Source organism: Dermacentor albipictus, chromosome 1 (assembly GCF_038994185.2).
Source record: "Dermacentor albipictus isolate Rhodes 1998 colony chromosome 1, USDA_Dalb.pri_finalv2, whole genome shotgun sequence".
In the NCBI taxonomy this organism is placed as follows: Eukaryota; Metazoa; Arthropoda; class Arachnida; order Ixodida; family Ixodidae; genus Dermacentor; species Dermacentor albipictus.
Window position 1 is genome coordinate 168944360 of NC_091821.1, and position 17104 is coordinate 168961463.

The window sequence follows — 17104 nt, forward strand, 5'->3', positions numbered from 1 at the left end:
AAACTTAAATAAATAAATAAATAAATATAAATATATATATATATATATATATATATATATATATATATATATATATATATATATATATATATATATATATATATATATATATATATATATATATATATATATATATATATAGTGAAAGTGTTCTTTGGAAACAACCGCCATAGGGTGTCCCAGCTGACGTTAGCCAAGCTGTTCAACGAAAAAGAGAGATGGAAAAACACGGTGCTGCGGTGTTCGGTCGTCAGAGGCCCGACGACCGAACACCGAGACATATATTTATATTATAGTTGTAACTTGGGGCGCTATAACGTAAAACTATTCCAATATGTTTTTATTCCAATCTCCTGACGTCAAATTTGCGTAACCGCTGACGCAAGCATGGTGACCCACAGGGTTGTCTGAACAGACCAATCTAACGCTCTCCTCCATCATAGGAGGTCACTGTTGTTTGCTTGAAAAACGAATAGCATTGCCTACATTGAGCGGCTTGGCGTATCTTATTGGCTGACAAGAGGCGAGGAGCACGCTCAAGTGGAGAGGGATTCGATGAGGCCGAGCCAGTGCATTGAACATCGATTACCGGATGAAGGGGTGGTACCGGCGTCTGCGATTGGTCCGCTTTCCTTCACTTAGCTTGCGGTGGCTGGTCGAAAATCGCGGCAGCATGCAACGAAAGCTTAAGAATGATACTACAACGGATCCTCAAGAAAGAAGCATTGGTATAACGATGTCGTAAACGTGCTGAAAGTGCTCGAAAATGTTACACGGCCACACAGAAAGCTTTATTATGCGTAAGTAAACCCATGCTTTCCGGCAGGTGCGAGTAGCCAGTGCCTGAGTGATTGGCGGCAGGCATCTTTCATTCCTTTGGGAACGGGACAGCCTGCGGCTATTCAGAAGAATATTCAGTTTTGTTCGGCATATTAATGCATCTTCAACGCGTACACGCCACTTTGACGCGGGGAGTTTTCGCGGTTTTGTGACGTCGCGTGACAGGCAGATGGAGTGGGTGCAGCCTGAAAACTCTTGGCCAATAGCCGAGGGCTAATGTTGAAAAGGCGTCGAATCAGAAATAATTATTTTTCTTTTGTTCGGTCAAATCATGCATAATAAGTGTGTACACGTCATGTCAGATGGGGAGCTATCGCAGTTTTTGTGACGTCGCGTGACAGGCAAGCGAAGTGGGGGTGGTCCAAAAAAGTTTTCGAACAATCACGGAGCGCTCTTATTTCAGAATTGGAATAGAAAAGTTTGGAATAGCTTTACGTTATAGCGCCCTTGCTCAGCGTCTTTTTTTTTCTTTTTTTGTTGCGCAGTTTGGCTAGCGTTAACTGGAATATACGGGAGATTGGATAAAAATAATAGAACAATTATTTAACATACACGTACGTAAATTAATCACCGGTGAACACTATACCAAAATGTTCACTCAAAAGCGAAGGATAGAAAGGGGGGGGGCGATTTCTGCCCCTGCATATTTATAGCATCGAACATTAAAGTGCGCTGATTGAATTGTTGACACGTTTTCACAAACCATTAGCCACTGCGGCGCCTCTTGAAACTGTCCATTTGCACAAAGACAGGCTTAAGGAAAGAAAGGGATTGATGTGTCGTCTGCACTTCGTCTGTGCAGTGTGGGTATCGTGGGTATTGCATAAATGTTGCATTCCATGAATACAAGCAAAGGTTATTAACATTTATATCTCGCCATCACTTTCCGATCAAAAATTTGGAGGACACTTAAGCTTCGCCTTTAAGAGTGCAACACGACAGCATTCAAGCATCTTTGACTGCTTCTCACGATTCCCGGCAACTGAAGCTGACGTAAACGTAATGTTTACCGAGAAACGGTGGCGGTGAACGCTATGCACAAAGGCGAGCTTCCTGGTAGAAACGCGGCCTCTTGGGTGGGCCCGTGATGCGGCGGAGGTGAGCGCCATCCGGAGGCGTTACTAGGAACCGGGCGCGCCACTGCATGACCTTCGAGATTTGCGCGCGCCGGCGCGCACAAATCTCGTTGGCCCTGGCCAATCTATGAATAGTACAAACGCTGGAAAAGGGGTTTGTGTTTTGAGTTTCCGTGTAACAGAATATATGCTTTCTCCTATATTCAAATTACAATCCGACGCCACATGTCTGTAGGTTGTGTGTAAGACGTACTTTACGATTTTTCTGACGTATTTTGCCTTAGGAAACTCAATTAGTTCAGTAACTTCCTTGCGCTACATGGAGGGCCTGCGTGATTGGGTATGCGTGGTTCGAAACATCTGTTGCCGAAACGATGTTCGACGCGAGACGCCGACGCCGGATTTTCGGTGACACGGGGCCCTTGACGCCGCCGCGTTAATAGTGCTGACATTGAAGCGTCGTGTACCTCTGTGAACGATGCTAGACACATCTGACAAAGCCATGATCTGAACTTTTAAAATTTTGTATTATTGCGTACGCCGCCACATTTTGCAGATTTTTTTCGTAGTAGCACGCGGCGCCCTTCATCGCCCGACGCATTAAGGGATCGGCACTTCGCCCGAAGGACATCGTTAGCGGTTGCGCAGCATCAGCTCCCGTTTCTTTAGCACGTGCTACAAGAGTTTTCCTTTCCGCCAAGGGCGCAATACGGCGACGGCTTAACTGCGCTGCCCTGGCAATCTCTCAGTGGTCGCTGCCCCCGGTGTAGATTGAGGAAAACCTTGACGTGCTCATACGGCGGAGGTAAGCGATCAGTTTCACAGCACGTCATACACTACGCTGTTTCTGCAGAGGCTTCGGGTGTTAATGAGTTTTTGAAATAGTCGTGACAATAAAAATAAGTATTACTCAGAAGCTTCTCAAGGAAGATGGGCCCCCTGGGCGATCCCTTAAGTTCAGTTTTTGTTATTATTCGGAGAAAGCTATGGATAAACGCTTTTTTTTTCATTTAAAATACATTGATTTCACCAGCAGTCTTGGTGTTCGCTGTGGCACCACAATCTCAACGTATCCGAGCTGATTTAGTTATGAGCATTGGTGTTATCTGGTATAAAAAAGGTGGAACTTGAAAAAAAGTAGTGGAATTAATACAAGTAAAAAAAAATTGAAATCGCAGTGCCAGCCTTGGATAATTAATTTCCCTAGGAGCTTTCACTAGAATGGAGTACACGTGTCACACAACATTTGGCTGAAAATCTTTTCGAAGTGAGCAATGTATCGACCTCCGTTCAGCACTGGGAGCCTGACGTAAGCTAGCTGATATGCTCACTGAGTAGTCGCTCCGCGGAAGGAGTGAGCGACGTCACAGAAAAGGTGAAGGGGCAACAAGGAACGAGTGAAAGGTTGAGCAGGAGTTCCTAATTTATGTTGTTGCAACTGTTGATTCTTCCCGACCACAACCTCACAGTTTTGGAAGCTTTTCCACGCAAGGACAAACGCCTAGCTACGTTGTTGTGCTTATCAAAAACACTGCTTCAGGAATGGACATTGAGGTACGTTTACATCCACATAATCGCATGTGTTATAGCGACTAGTAGTCAATGAACGATATCTGACGCACTCATGAAAGGTTGATTCTGGATATCCAGTACTCATGAAAATAGGTGGGAAATTGAATCGTATGCATCTGTCGAAGTGTGAAAGCCAAAACGCGAGAGTTATGGTGGTTGCTTTAGCCAACGCTGAAGGCTTTCGTACGTTATCGTCACAGTATAGCGATAACGGATATCGTAAAAAACGTTTACATGTACACCGCCAACCGTCAATAAATAAAGGCCTCTAAAAGAAAACTATATGAAAAAATTTGCGTTGTTATATGCAATACGTACGGGTGCTTCTTTGGCTTCGAAAAATATACACATCATGCGTTGCAGGGGGTTCAGATCAACGGCAAAAAATAATCCTGGGGGAAATGCACCAGAAATGAAAATGCTATTTTTTTGGCAGCACACAGCTTTATAGGACGTTAAGTGGTTGGCGATATGCACTATAGCGCACAAGCGAATTTACTGAAATAAGCTAAATAACGTCTAAGGGAGGCTTTTTCTTCTTTCTTTAGGGCATATACCACTTGTGCAACCACTGTTCAGTGCTGCTGGTTGCCAATTTATTAAAAACCCTCAGTCCAGGGCCATGTTAGAGGCATCAATTGTAAAAATGTGTGACGAATGTAGTTCAAAAGAACTTGGCCATGCGAAACCGTGTAACCTATACTCGAACAGCAATGAGCATTCGACAATTTCTATAGCAAATTCTCCAATCTAATACGAATCGAAAAGCGAAGACAATTCGATTCGTATCAGATTCAGGAATTTACCATTGTAAATTGCTGAATATTAATTTCTGTTCAAATATATGGGACAGCAAATCTTAATGAAGTTTTGGGGGACAAATACCGAAGGGAGTAGGACAGTTTCAAATGATTCTGCTGCAGAAGACCCGTCGTTACTTGGCAGAGGCACCAGTTCATGAACAAACGCAAGGTGTAGCTAACGTTAGTTTCATAATTTCGAGTCACTTATTAAGGGTGTCATTAAGGATGATCAATAATGGTCGAACAAGGGCTGTGTCGGGCTTGAGCCTACATTTCGATAAGGGGACATGTCTTCGTCTCTGACGTCAGACGTTGTCGCAGACGAAAATATGTCTCTAGGGTCGTTAGAACAGTGATATTTCCGATTCGAATGTAAGACGAATATTTCGCAAAAACCACCTTCACATATCAAATCGAATATGTAATATGTCCTTATTTCTAAACAAAGTGCAATATAAAGTTTGTGTGGAGTCGGTCTGATAAAATATGTGGCTTATTTACACTATTTCATACGTTCATGTAATGCCGTTCGAAACGGGGCGTTCTTAAACACAGGTCAACTGAAAAGCTTGTCAATGAGAAACAACTGCTTACAGTTAGCTGGTGCACCGTGACAACTAATGAAACAAAGAAACGTTACGTCACGTTATGTACACAGAATGTCGTGCTCGCTGAAGAAGAGCGCCGCGCATTGTTTTAAAGGGATGCAAATAAGGTGAAACTGGTTAAATAATGAAAGGCTTTGGCCCAAATAGAAACGTCACTTCGTAGGTAAGCTACTAAATGCGAGGCATTGTTATTGAATGAATGAACATTTTTGAGCAGGAGTTATCTGTATCATTCGTTCGCTCTGGAACTGCTTCTTCTCGGCAACAACTGCGGCTTTGCTTCAGAAGAATTAATGGTGCAGCCCTCACTGTCATCGACCTACTTACCCCGAGACACCGATAAATACCAGTCTCTCTTATATTCGAACATGAACGAATATTTGACCATTTTGAATTTTCAAATTTTCGCATTTGAATACCAACCGAATAGCGAGGACAATTTGCTTCGCGTTCGAAATCCCGAATATTGGCTCAGCTCTAAATGATTGTCGAAACCTTGGCTCGAGCCTGATACACAACCCTAGTTCGACCACGGTTGATCCCTTCAAGCCTCCATCTGCCTGCGAACCTCTGTCCAAAAGGGATGCCTTGCCTGTAGGCAGCTCACAAGTTTGTTGGGTGGATTTAGGCAACATAATTTATTGCTTGGCTAGTCTCACTACGGTTGCATCCGTTGTACGGTGCCTGTGGTATCACGCTCACCGATCTCCTTCGAGGAACACCACACTCTCCATGCATCTGGCGACGTTTCGATTCTTTAGATCGTTACTGTCATTGTAATGTCAAACTACATAACTCAATGCAATTGTTTGTCATTTAAAAGCTCTTCAATTGACCGGAGTTCCGCGCGGCGTTACATGCATGTATCAAAGAATCTAAAAAAGGTTTTTCTTTTACCAAACGGAGGCCATGCAAATCTTCTATATCACTTTTTTTTTGGTAATGCGATAATGTTCGATATTCAATGCGATATTCAAACGTTGTTTTTTTGGATCACTCGTATTCTATTCGACTAAGAAATTTCATTATTCGAGCACTCATGTTCAGAACATTTCACACAGCCTTCACATAGACAGTTCGAATTTGCAGGAGTGACAAATAAACAAATCATTTATCATATAAATCAATTATCAGTACAGTAGGGGGGGGGGCGACAATTTTTCAGAAGTGACGCTAGTTTCGAAATTTGTGCTCAGTAATATGATTTCATTACTAGCAGGCTTCATTTCTACAATTGCGCCCATGTGTCTTAAGGAAACAAAAAACGAATTAGTAGGATTTTCTCGTCATCTAGCCGAATTATTGCGTCTTATGATGAATTTCCACCTCTTCCAGTAACCAACCTCAAGGGGGCCAACAGTGCTTTCTGAAACAGGCATATTTTTAAAATCTTCTTGACCTAAAAAAAAAAAATTCGGGTGATATCCCTATATCGTTTTCATCACAGACACAGCTATCACTCAAACTTAGCCAGCGTGTTGTGAACGCCTGTTGTAAGGCACTTTTAGGCACTGTAATTAAGCCTGTTTTGGTCCAGCCAGATGCTTTTCTCCAAACAAAGACACTCAGTGCTGAATGATGGCCGCCTCTGCTGTGTACCTACAAGACCATGCATTAACTAAATGAGTAGAGTGGTCGACATGTGGCGTCGAATATCGCAATTCCAGAGAAATAAAAGTATGCCTGAAATGTAATTGAAATAATAAAAATGATTATATGTATATGTTTACAAAAGATAGCCTCCCTTTCTTTATTTGTAGCCAAATTTTGATGACCAATGTGCTATTTCGTATCTGCGTGGCAGGACATCCTTCAATATAATGGGCGGCGTGGCCGCCACTGCAAAGAAAGTTCGCGTTAGGCACAAAACATATTTGTTAAAGCGTGTTTATGTCTATTTGAGCTTTATCAAGCTTCTACTGTCGCTGAACGTGCGTTCAGCGATACTAGAGGCTTGAAAGTTTCCTCTTGGCGCTTACTTTGCGACTCAAGGAAACACTATGTTCCAAATATTTTCTTGGCAGTCACTACAACAGACGAAGGGCGCATACTGGACTTTTTTTCGTTGTTATTGAACGTAACCCTAAAGTCTTACTGCAGGAAACATGTTCCGTAGCTTTTTGTTCATCACTTTACGTTATCTTTCAATTCTTCTTAGTACGAACTAAAGCAAACGGGAAGGCAGAGTTTAAAAACCGGATAAGTGAGCTATAAATTAGAACGGCTGAGCTTTGCTGATGTCCCTTTTTTCTAACATTCTGAGCTCATTTTGAATGCGCTGTCCCCGCCGTATTGCGGGGACAGCGCATCCATCGCTGTGACACAATATATTGTTACACTTGAACGAAAACACACCAGCATTCAACAAAAAAAGCACATCTTCAGACATGTCGGTGTCAATCAATCAATCAATCAATCAATCAATCAATCAATCAATCAATCAATAAAAAGAGGATGCAAAAGTGGCAATGCTTACTTCTTATTACCCATGGGTCTAAGTTTCGGATACCACGCATTAACTTCAAGAGGCCCACCGTGCAGGAAGGCGAAATATCTGCCTCTAGTAGTCGCCGAGTCACAGCACTGTCTTTGCTGTTCAACATGTTGCCAATGAATGCCTTCGCTTTGTCTATTAACCCTGGCGATGAGTCTTCGGTAACGGCACGCGCACAAGGCACGGCTACGGAGCACACTGCGGCGCACAGGACTAGTACACGCGGCACCTTCATGGCTTCTACCCACTACGTTCTGTCACCTCTACTGGTGCACGAAGAAAGTTCCTTGGGAGTTGAGCGCTTCGCGCGGAATGAATCGCTTCCAGCTGCCTGATTGAAAAAAAAATTGACTGCAGGGAACACTTCAATGGCCAGGTTTCATCTCTCGATCCAAGCTTGTAGCGAGCGAAACTTTAACGGGAAACGCATATCCGAAAGAAGCGTGTCACCAAGAGCGTTGCTTCATGAAAACGTGTAAAATTTTCGTCGTCATTGTCGGCGTAGGTGAAACGAGAGCGAAGTGACTCGTTCCTTGGAACTGCTGAGTGTCGACGATGATCGGGTCGCGTCAATTTATAGAGGCGGTTCGCAGTCCGGGAGCAGTCCTATATAGCCTTCGTCGTCTGCCCGGTCAAAGGGAAAGGGCCATCGGCCACCGCGCGCGTGCCTCATCGCGTACTTACCGTAAAGGGGCGAGGAGTGAGACGCCGCACTTGAAGTGCGGCCTGGGGAAACGGCGGACGACGTGAAGGGTCATCTCGCAGCGCGCCTTCCCCCAAAAGTCCTTGGCGTGCAAGCGGGCACGCGGAGTACGCCGCTGGTGAAAGCGCCAGGAGAAGCACGTGGAGTGCGTATCGGAATTAGGCGCAGTCAGCGCCTCGTAAGAATTAATCTCTTTCCTCCGTTCTCAACGTGGGCGCCTGCGTGGATTGAAACGTGCGGGTGCAGCCCCGTTTACGCAGAGCCATTGAAATCGTGAGGGTGGGTAAACAGGCAGGAGTGTTTTCGTTTACGATAGTCTTCCAGCCTAAGGCACGTGGGGCGCGCCACGAATGACTGGTATTACGCTTTGGACTAACGCGACAGCACTAAATGTACCAGATCATCAACCACCACATATAGCACCAAATGATTAGCTGGTTAACCTGCCAAGCAGTCGGCTAGTGGATCGCTTGACGATCAAGGTGGCTAATTAAGCAGCCAGCTGGTTAATTACAAGAATGATTACCCAGAATGGTTAACCAACCGGTTAAGCCGGTTGGTAGTATTTTCACGCGTTATTACTAAGCAACGTTTGCTTTCTATATAGGGCCTGAATGCATGGTTTGACTGTGCGCAGAAAAGTTTTTGAAGTCGCCTGGCTGACAGTTACAAAAGATATCGCTGCATTCAGGCTTTAGATCACCTCATCTCCTTGATACAACACACGAACTCACGTCACGAAGCTATACTGAGGCCCTTCGCAATAAAAATAGAAGTTAGGGGCAACTAAATGCATACGCGTGATATGAAGTTTATCAATAATAACTCATACTACAATATGACTGAAGTTATGTCCTTTTAAGTGTATTAAAATATAAGTGTAGGTTAGTGTACTTATGTGGTATAGGGCGTGCAAGAGGCTGGTGTTAAATAGAGCCTCTGTGTTTCTATTATCTTTATTACTGCACCAGCGAGAGAGAGAAAGAGAGAGGGAGAGAGAGAGAATGATAATGATACATGCAAAGGCAGGGAGGTTAACCAGAAGTAGTTCCAGTTGGCTACCCTGCACGGGGGCCCACAACGGTGCCCGCGTTGTACCACTACCACTGTCACGAACAGACGCAGCCACAAGTCTTCGCTCTCTCGCCCGCGAGCTTACGCAGAATCTGTGGAACACCAGTGAGTTCACGAACGAACGTCTCCACAGACTGGATCCATGTCTGCAACTCCGGCTACCACCAGGGTTACCACGAGCGGAAGCAACACTTCTGTGCCGCCTGTGGCTCGGCGTCGCTTTCACGAACTCCTATTCATTCCGTATTGGAATGGCCGACAGCCCTACTTGCGGAACCTGCGACTGCGAGGAGACGATTCAGCACCTCCTTTGTGACTGTCCCAGCTACAAAGTGCCAAGAACAGTGCTCGTAACCGCGCTCGAAAAACTGGACAATCGCCCCTTTACAGAGGAGAAGGCTCTAGGACACTGGTCCAGACGGGCTTCGGCACTCAAGGCCTTAAAGGCTTTGCTGAAGTATCTAAGGACTTGCGAATTGTGCGATCGCCTTTGAGTGTTGTATCGTGTAGTATCGCGGTACTGCGTGAATTTCCTTAATTTTTTTTTCTCCTCTTCTTCTTCTTTCTCCTTTTACTCCCTTTACCCCTTTCCCCAGCACAGGGTAGCCAGCCAGTACTTACACTGGCTAACCTCCCTGTCTTTCCTCCACTTTGTCTCTCTCTCTCTCTCTCTGCACGGGGGGATGGGGTGTACAAAGAAAAAGAGAGCGGATGGGTAGATAGAAATAGGAACGCGTAGAAAGAAGGTAAGCGCGTAAACTATAGATCGGTAGCAGGCGGGGACCTTAAAGTCTATCGTGAAGGCCAGTAGACCTCACGAACCTGAGTATTTATTTATTTATTTATTTATTTATTTATTCAAAAGAACCTTACAGGCCCTATAGCAGGGCATAAGGTAAGGGGGGGCATATTAAACAGTAAAGGTATAAAAAGTACAAATTTCCAGCAGGAACAGTGCTATAAAGAGATTACCGTGGTACACAATATTGAAGGCACAGGGAATACGAAGCAATATCTGAAGGCACACGAGCACTTGTTACTATTAACAGAGAAAAGGGAATACTGTTTATGAAAATAATATACAACATTGCAAAAATGCACAATCAGATACACTATATTGGGCCCTCGTGAGCGGTATTAAATGGGAAAAGCGTAACTGAGAGCGGAACGTGTCGGGATTAGATATGGAGGCTATGTTATCAGGGAGGTTATTCCAGAGACGAATGGCACGAGGTAGTGCAGATGAATTAAATGCATTTGTTTTACCGTATGTGCGCATGAAACTGAACTGATTATGTAATCTGCGTGAAGAAGAGTGGGGTATTTGCCGTTGTAACCGGGCTCGTTTATTGGTGTAAATATATTTGTGGAGTAAGCACAGAAGAGCGATGTTGCGGCGGATATCCAACGGCGGCAACAGAACCTCTAGTTTCATTTGTGTAATGCTTGAGTTTACACCGTAGTTACTTGATATGAACCGGGCTGCTCTATTTTGTATCATTTCCGACATATTTATAAGGTAATTTTGATGAGGGGACCAAATTGAGGAGGCGAATTCTAACTATGGCAAAATGAATGTTTGGAAATCGAGTTTTCGAATGTTTGGCGGGGCATTGCGCAAGTTGCGTCGTAGATAGCCAAGTGAACGTGATGTATTGGCGCATGCATAAGTGATGTGTGGAACCCATGAAAGATTCTCTTTAAGAAGAACACCAAGGTACTTGTATGATGAAGTGTGGGAAAGCATAGTGTTATTATGATGGTACAAAATTTAGTATTTACATATTTTTGGCTGAAGCACATCCCCTCGAACTTTGTAAAGTTTAGCGTCATGAGCCATTTGTTACACCAGTTAGCGATAGGATTAAGATCTGCTTGAAGTTCCAAGTGATTGTCAGTCATGTGAATAGGACGGTAGATTATGCAGTCATCGGCAAAAAGACGCATGCAGGAAGTAATCTGGGTGGGTAAGTAGTTAATGTAAATTAAGAAAGTAAGGGGCCGAGAACGTTGCCTTATGGCACACCAGAGCTAACAGAAGAAGGCGGAGAAGAGAAATTGTTAACAACAGTAAACTGTTCTCAAAAAGAAAGAAAATTACGAGACCAGGATAATGTTAAAGAGTCAAGTCGTAGGGCAGATAATTTAGAAATTAGGCGACAGTGGGGTACGCGGTCAAAAGCTTTAGAAAAGTCAAGAAAGATACGGTCAGTTTGAAGGTTGCAGTCCATGTTAAAGCGCAAGCCAGTCGTTAGTTCAAATAATTGAGTGCCACAGGAAAATCCCTTCCTAAAACCATGCTGATTGGAAAAAAAGAAACTGTGAGTTTCAAGGTAACTGTACACGTGTGGAGTGATTATGTGCTCGAGCATTTTGCAACATATGCAGGTTAAAGATGTGGGCGGATGGTTGTCAGGTGTGTGACTATCTCCAGATTTGTTATTTGGTATTATTTTTCCTATTCACCAAACGGTGGTTAACTTTAGTATAGTGCGAATAAAGCCTTCTGAAAGATTGGTAGCCGTGCATACTCAAGCTTGATTTATCACCACTGTGCTTTTGTACAAAACATTATTTGGCTCATTCCAGAAACTTAGCTCTAAGCAGGTATAAATAGGTTCCTGTCTCGCATCGTTTCGGGCCCTGGGGCCCTATAACGTAAAACTATTCCAATATGTTTCTATTCCAATTTCCTGACGTCAAATTTGCGTAACCACCGACGCAAGCACCGGGCGGTCACCCATAGGCTTGTCTGAACAGACCAATCAAGCGCTCTCCTCGTTCATAGGAGGTCCCTTTCGTTTGCTTGAAAAACGAATAACATTGCCTACACTGAGCGGCTTGTTGTATCTAATTGGCTGACAAGAAGCGAGGAGAACGCTCAAGTGGAGAGGGATTCACTGCAGAGCCAGTGCACTGAAAACCGATAACCGGATGAAGAGGGTGGTGCCGGCGTCTGCGACTGGTCGGCTTTCCCTTACTTAGCTTGTGGTGGCTGGTCAAAAATCGCGGCGGCATGCAACGGAAGCTTAAGAATGACGCTAAAATTGACCCTTAGCAAAGAAGAGTTGGCAGAATGAGGTAGTAAACGTGTCGAAAGTGCTTAAAAACGTTACACGGTCACGCAAGAAGTTTTATTATACGCAAATACACCCATGCTCTCCAGCAGGTGCGAGTAGCCAGCGTCTCAGCGATCGGCGGCAGCTAGCTTTTATTCCTTTCGGAACGGGGCAGCCTGCGGCTATTCCGAAAAAAATTCAGTTTTGTTCGGCATATTAATGCATCTTTATCGCGTACACGTCACTTTGACGCGGTGAGTCCGTGCGGTATTGTGACGTCGCAAGACAGGCAGGTGAAGTGGGTGCAGCCCGAAAACATTTTACCAATAGCCGAGGGCTAATGGCGAAAAGGGGTCGAATCAGAAATAACTGTTTTTATTTTTTCTGTCAAATCATGCATAATCAGTGTGCACGCATCATATCAGATGGGGAGGTATAGCGGTTTTTGTAACGTCGCGTGACAGACAGGTGAAATGGGGGGGGGGGGGTCGAAAAAAGTTTTTGACCAATCGCCGAGGGCTGATAGCAGAATTGGAATAGAAAAGTTTGGAATAGTTTTACGTTATAGCGCCCCTGCTCAATAAAAAGGAAATTCATGCGTGCCCCGGTGGGATTGGACCTTGCCCCCCTACCACAACAGACCGAGGCTCCAACCATTAGGCCCCTCTCGCACGCATGCGTTTCTAATGCCAACGGCAACTAGCTCTTTGAGACGATTGGAGCGTGCCTCGCGTGACACGGCACGAGTGAGAGCACGTGCGCGCACGCCACTTTCGATTCTGCCCCAGACTCAGGAATGAAGCGCGCGACATTCTTACCACTTGATTTCGCGTGCGTCACGTCGCATAGCAACAAGTTGCTCATAAACGCGAGAGCGTGACCATTTCTCTCAATCTTGCCTCCTAGCAGCTAGCGCTCTGAGCCGCTGTACCGCGTTTGCGATTAGTCTAAGTCACAGCGGAACCGGTATTAACTGTTCCTCACTGGAGTAGAAAAAAAAAAACATTTGTCATGCCATCACCGTCATACTATCGTAGTCGTCGTCTTGCTGCTGTTGGCACAAAGTCGTTGGCTTATCTTGCAATGCTTTACAGAACCTGAAGCGATGAGCAATAAGAAGCTAGCTGCAGAATACTTCACATAGTATGTATTCCCACAGTGCATGGAATCCGAATAATTTTTATTTGAATGATGTTCACTCTCTTACGAAAAAGTGAAATCGTAGTGACCGACAGGCCCAGAATTTAGAGCGATAGCGTGTAGTACCTACTAGTCGCCATCTGTAACACAACGCTGAACATTCGTTTTCGTTTTTACCTGCTACTCCAACGACGGTCACTTCTTTATGTCTTGTCTCCTTCTCCTTATTTTTAATGCGAATAATTCTTTGCCTAATCGCAGACATCGTAGGCCAGATAGATTAACAGGTTCCAGTCTCGCCTCGTTTCGGGCCTCCTTGATAAAAAAAAAAAATATTCAGGCGGGCGCCATCCCTGATTACCTATGTCACGCAAAATATTTCTGAAAGGTATAGACGACGCAGTTGTGTGCAAAGAGTGACGACAATGGTATGATGACGATGTTGCGACGACGACTATATGACGACCATAGGATGACGACGCTGGAGTGACGACGATTGTATAATGGCGGCGACGTGACGAGCGTGGTATGACGACAACGTTGTGACGACGACTGCACAAGGACAATTTGATGCCGATGCTGGAGTGATGCCGATATGGGATGAGGATATTAATGTGATTCCACTGCTGTGACGACGACGGCGTGTCGACAAAGATATGATGGCACTGCAATCGCTAAGACAAAATGACGATGTTGGAACGGCCGCGACCGTACGACGGCAACTTTGGGATGAGTACACGATGTCGATGATGGCAGATGACGATGGAATAATGACGACAGCTACGAGATGACGACGATATGACAACGCAGTGGCAGCGACAGAGTACAAACCGCGGAAAGATGACGGTGACATGGCAACGAAAGAATGATGACGACGGCATCTTGCTGTTGAAGCTTACGTCTACGCTCGCGTGCACCACCTGCCGCCGCGGGCCGCCTTAATTCGCAGTATGTCCTGTGTTTTCGTAATATCCGGTACCGACCAATCGGGATGCCTTAAATCGCGCTATATCTGGTGAATGATTCCACTATGTCCGGCGGCTTTTCGAGCTCGAGGATCGGCCGACATATTTCGGAGACAAAACTGGCGCGCCCTTGCGCGTGACATTGCGCTAACCTTGGCTCCGACTAGGCAAAGAACTGCTTCGCATTTAAGAAGAAAATTGAAGTGTCCGATAGTGCAATCAAACCTCGGCCTCCCAACGCAACAGCCCGATGATCTAATGATTATTCCACACTCACACCCATAAGACACAAATTCCAACGGCAACTAGCCCTTTAAGACGACTGGTGCGTGCGTCGCGTCACATAGCACGAGCGAGAGCACGTGAGCAGTGAACCGGTTTTCATTAAGACGCACACTTACCACTGTCTTTCCCGTGCATAACGAATGGAAGTGTGCCAGTTTCTCCCATTCTTGCCTCGTAGCAGGTAACGATCGAAATGCTGTGTTAGACTGCACCGCCTTCGGGATCGGCTCAGAGTCTCCAGTACTCTCCTCGTAACTTATAACGTTACGTAGACGCTATTCGACATTCCGCTGGGTTCGGGATCGTCCCAGGTTGTAACAGAACAGTTTGCAACATTCCTTCGCCGCAGAGAGAGAGAGAAAGTGGTTGACATGTCGTCGTCATCTTGCTTCTGTCGTCCTATACGCGTTCGCGTCACACCCACAATTGCTCACCTTATTCAGACAACGCTGCCCATCTGGTAACGCTCTGTGTAGAATCTCAAACGATGCTGGATAGAATGCTAGCTGCAAAATGCATGCTTCGCTGAATATCGACTCCTGCAGGGCGTGGGACCTGCATAACTTCTTCCTTCACTTTTTTTTCCCCTTTTTCTCCCTCGATTTTTCCTTTCTCTCCCTCCATCGATCTGTGAAACTAATTAAGTGGGGCTCAATAATCGCTTGAACTTGATAATTTTCAATATGTGCGTAACCCAGTCAATTATCTCGGTGACTTCTGTCGGCTATGCAACTAAATGGACAAAAATATTTCGTATGATAGTTACACAACTGATAAAATATATGGAAATTTATTGACCAAAGTTCAGGATGCAGGTCGGTTATTTGGGCTACATAACACAAAGTGAACGGTTCTTTAAGCAAATTCAGGGTGGCTGTTAAGCGTTTAGATATTGTAGCATTTTGACATAAGCAGTGAAACTTAAGCTACACATGTTTAGCACAGCGGTCGGTCAAATAAAAAAAAGATACGGTGTTTCTAATAATTCTTTACTTCAACGAAGGTGGTTTCATTACTGTGAAGATGAACTATTGTTCCTAAAAGCTGACGCCCCATATCAACGCTGGAAGTATAACGAATAGAATGATATTGACACTCAAGGATGGGGAGTTCAAATTGGCGCTTGCACATTAACGAGGTACGCTAAAGTAATTGTGAGCATGATCAGTCACTAATTCTTGCTTTAAACTTTTCGGGGTGCCTTAATTAAAGTTCGACTTGAAATAGTTCGACTTGATATACCACGGTTGAGACGACGCTTTATTACAAGGAAAAATGGCGCCGATGCAAAAAATAACACGACCCGATGGTTGATGATGTCTTTGAACACATGAAGATGAAGTCCGCATCAATGCTTACAGTATCTTTAATTATTATTTGTACTTACTTAGAAAGTGAAATTCAAGTGAAGAGGCGCCGCTTATACTTGAATTCCGTAAAACGCAGCGGCAGAGGACGCGCACTGCTCACTGGCGCGTCGCCGACGGCTGCGCTAAACTGCCATAATTCGGAGAAGCGTTCAATGACGACTGTTTTCAATATCACTGAGGGTTGAACTCGTTGGCCCGTCAAAGTGGATAGAAAACTTGGCGCTATGCTTTCATTCAACACGATGGATAAATAAGCCAACAATGAGGACGCTTTGACGAATATTTCTACTACATTGGGACTTCTTTGTTTGTTTGTTTTCTTTCTCAGAAGCGACCACTGTTTTGGCGTGGCGGACGGCATAACTATGTTCACCTAGGCACCGTAGTACAATTCTCGAGCATTGTGTACGTATTCGTGGTGTCGAGATAACGCGCAGCACTAACACAACAACAGTTGAAATGGGGACTTGCATTGTGGCAGTTCAGGCACTGGCGAAATACGAAAAATGGACGTGGACAGCTCTGCCCACTCTCTGGAGTTTCGGATCGATCGTAATCAGTAGGTGCAGCTTCGACTCCAAAGCAACGCCCTGCGACAGCTCTGGTCTCGCGCGTTCTAGCCTTCCAACATTCAACATTGACGTTGCCTTATTTTATTGCAGTAAACTTAACAGAAATGCAATTACTGAGAATTCGTGACGCGATGTGCAAGCGCGACCGGACGAGGACAAAGATAGAAACAGACACTCACATCTCTGTCCTCGTTCGCTTGTCCATTGTATCACGAATCCTAACCAACTAGCTCACCAACGTGTTTTCGTCAGACGACTGAGAAACATTTTACGACCCGGACAATTTAGCGCTGACTACACCCCTTCGCACCCCCTCCGAATCATTATTTTTCTCATATGCTTAAACAATATCTTTCCAGCTTTTTTTTTTAATCACGAAGAAATGCCCTCTTAGCGTATTTACTCGGGCCTAAGCCGACCTCGATCGTGCGTTGCGTTTTCCTAAAGTTAACCTAAAGAACACCAACGCCGAGGTGCGAGTGCCACTAATAGACACCTAAGTCAAGATTAGGGTTGCCTACAATTTTTATTAACTTTTATACA

The 17104-nt window shown here is 44.8% G+C and overlaps 1 protein-coding gene across 1 annotated transcript in view; it reads right to left on the minus strand.

Annotated features, from left to right (window-relative positions):
- Positions 1-17104, minus strand: part of LOC135905725 (nose resistant to fluoxetine protein 6-like) — a 113374-nt gene that overhangs the window by 39134 nt on the left and 57136 nt on the right. The window contains exon 2 of the mRNA XM_070538791.1: positions 8078-8119. Within this exon, the coding sequence (XP_070394892.1) occupies positions 8078-8119 (42 nt within the window). The remainder of the gene's footprint in view (positions 1-8077; positions 8120-17104) is intronic.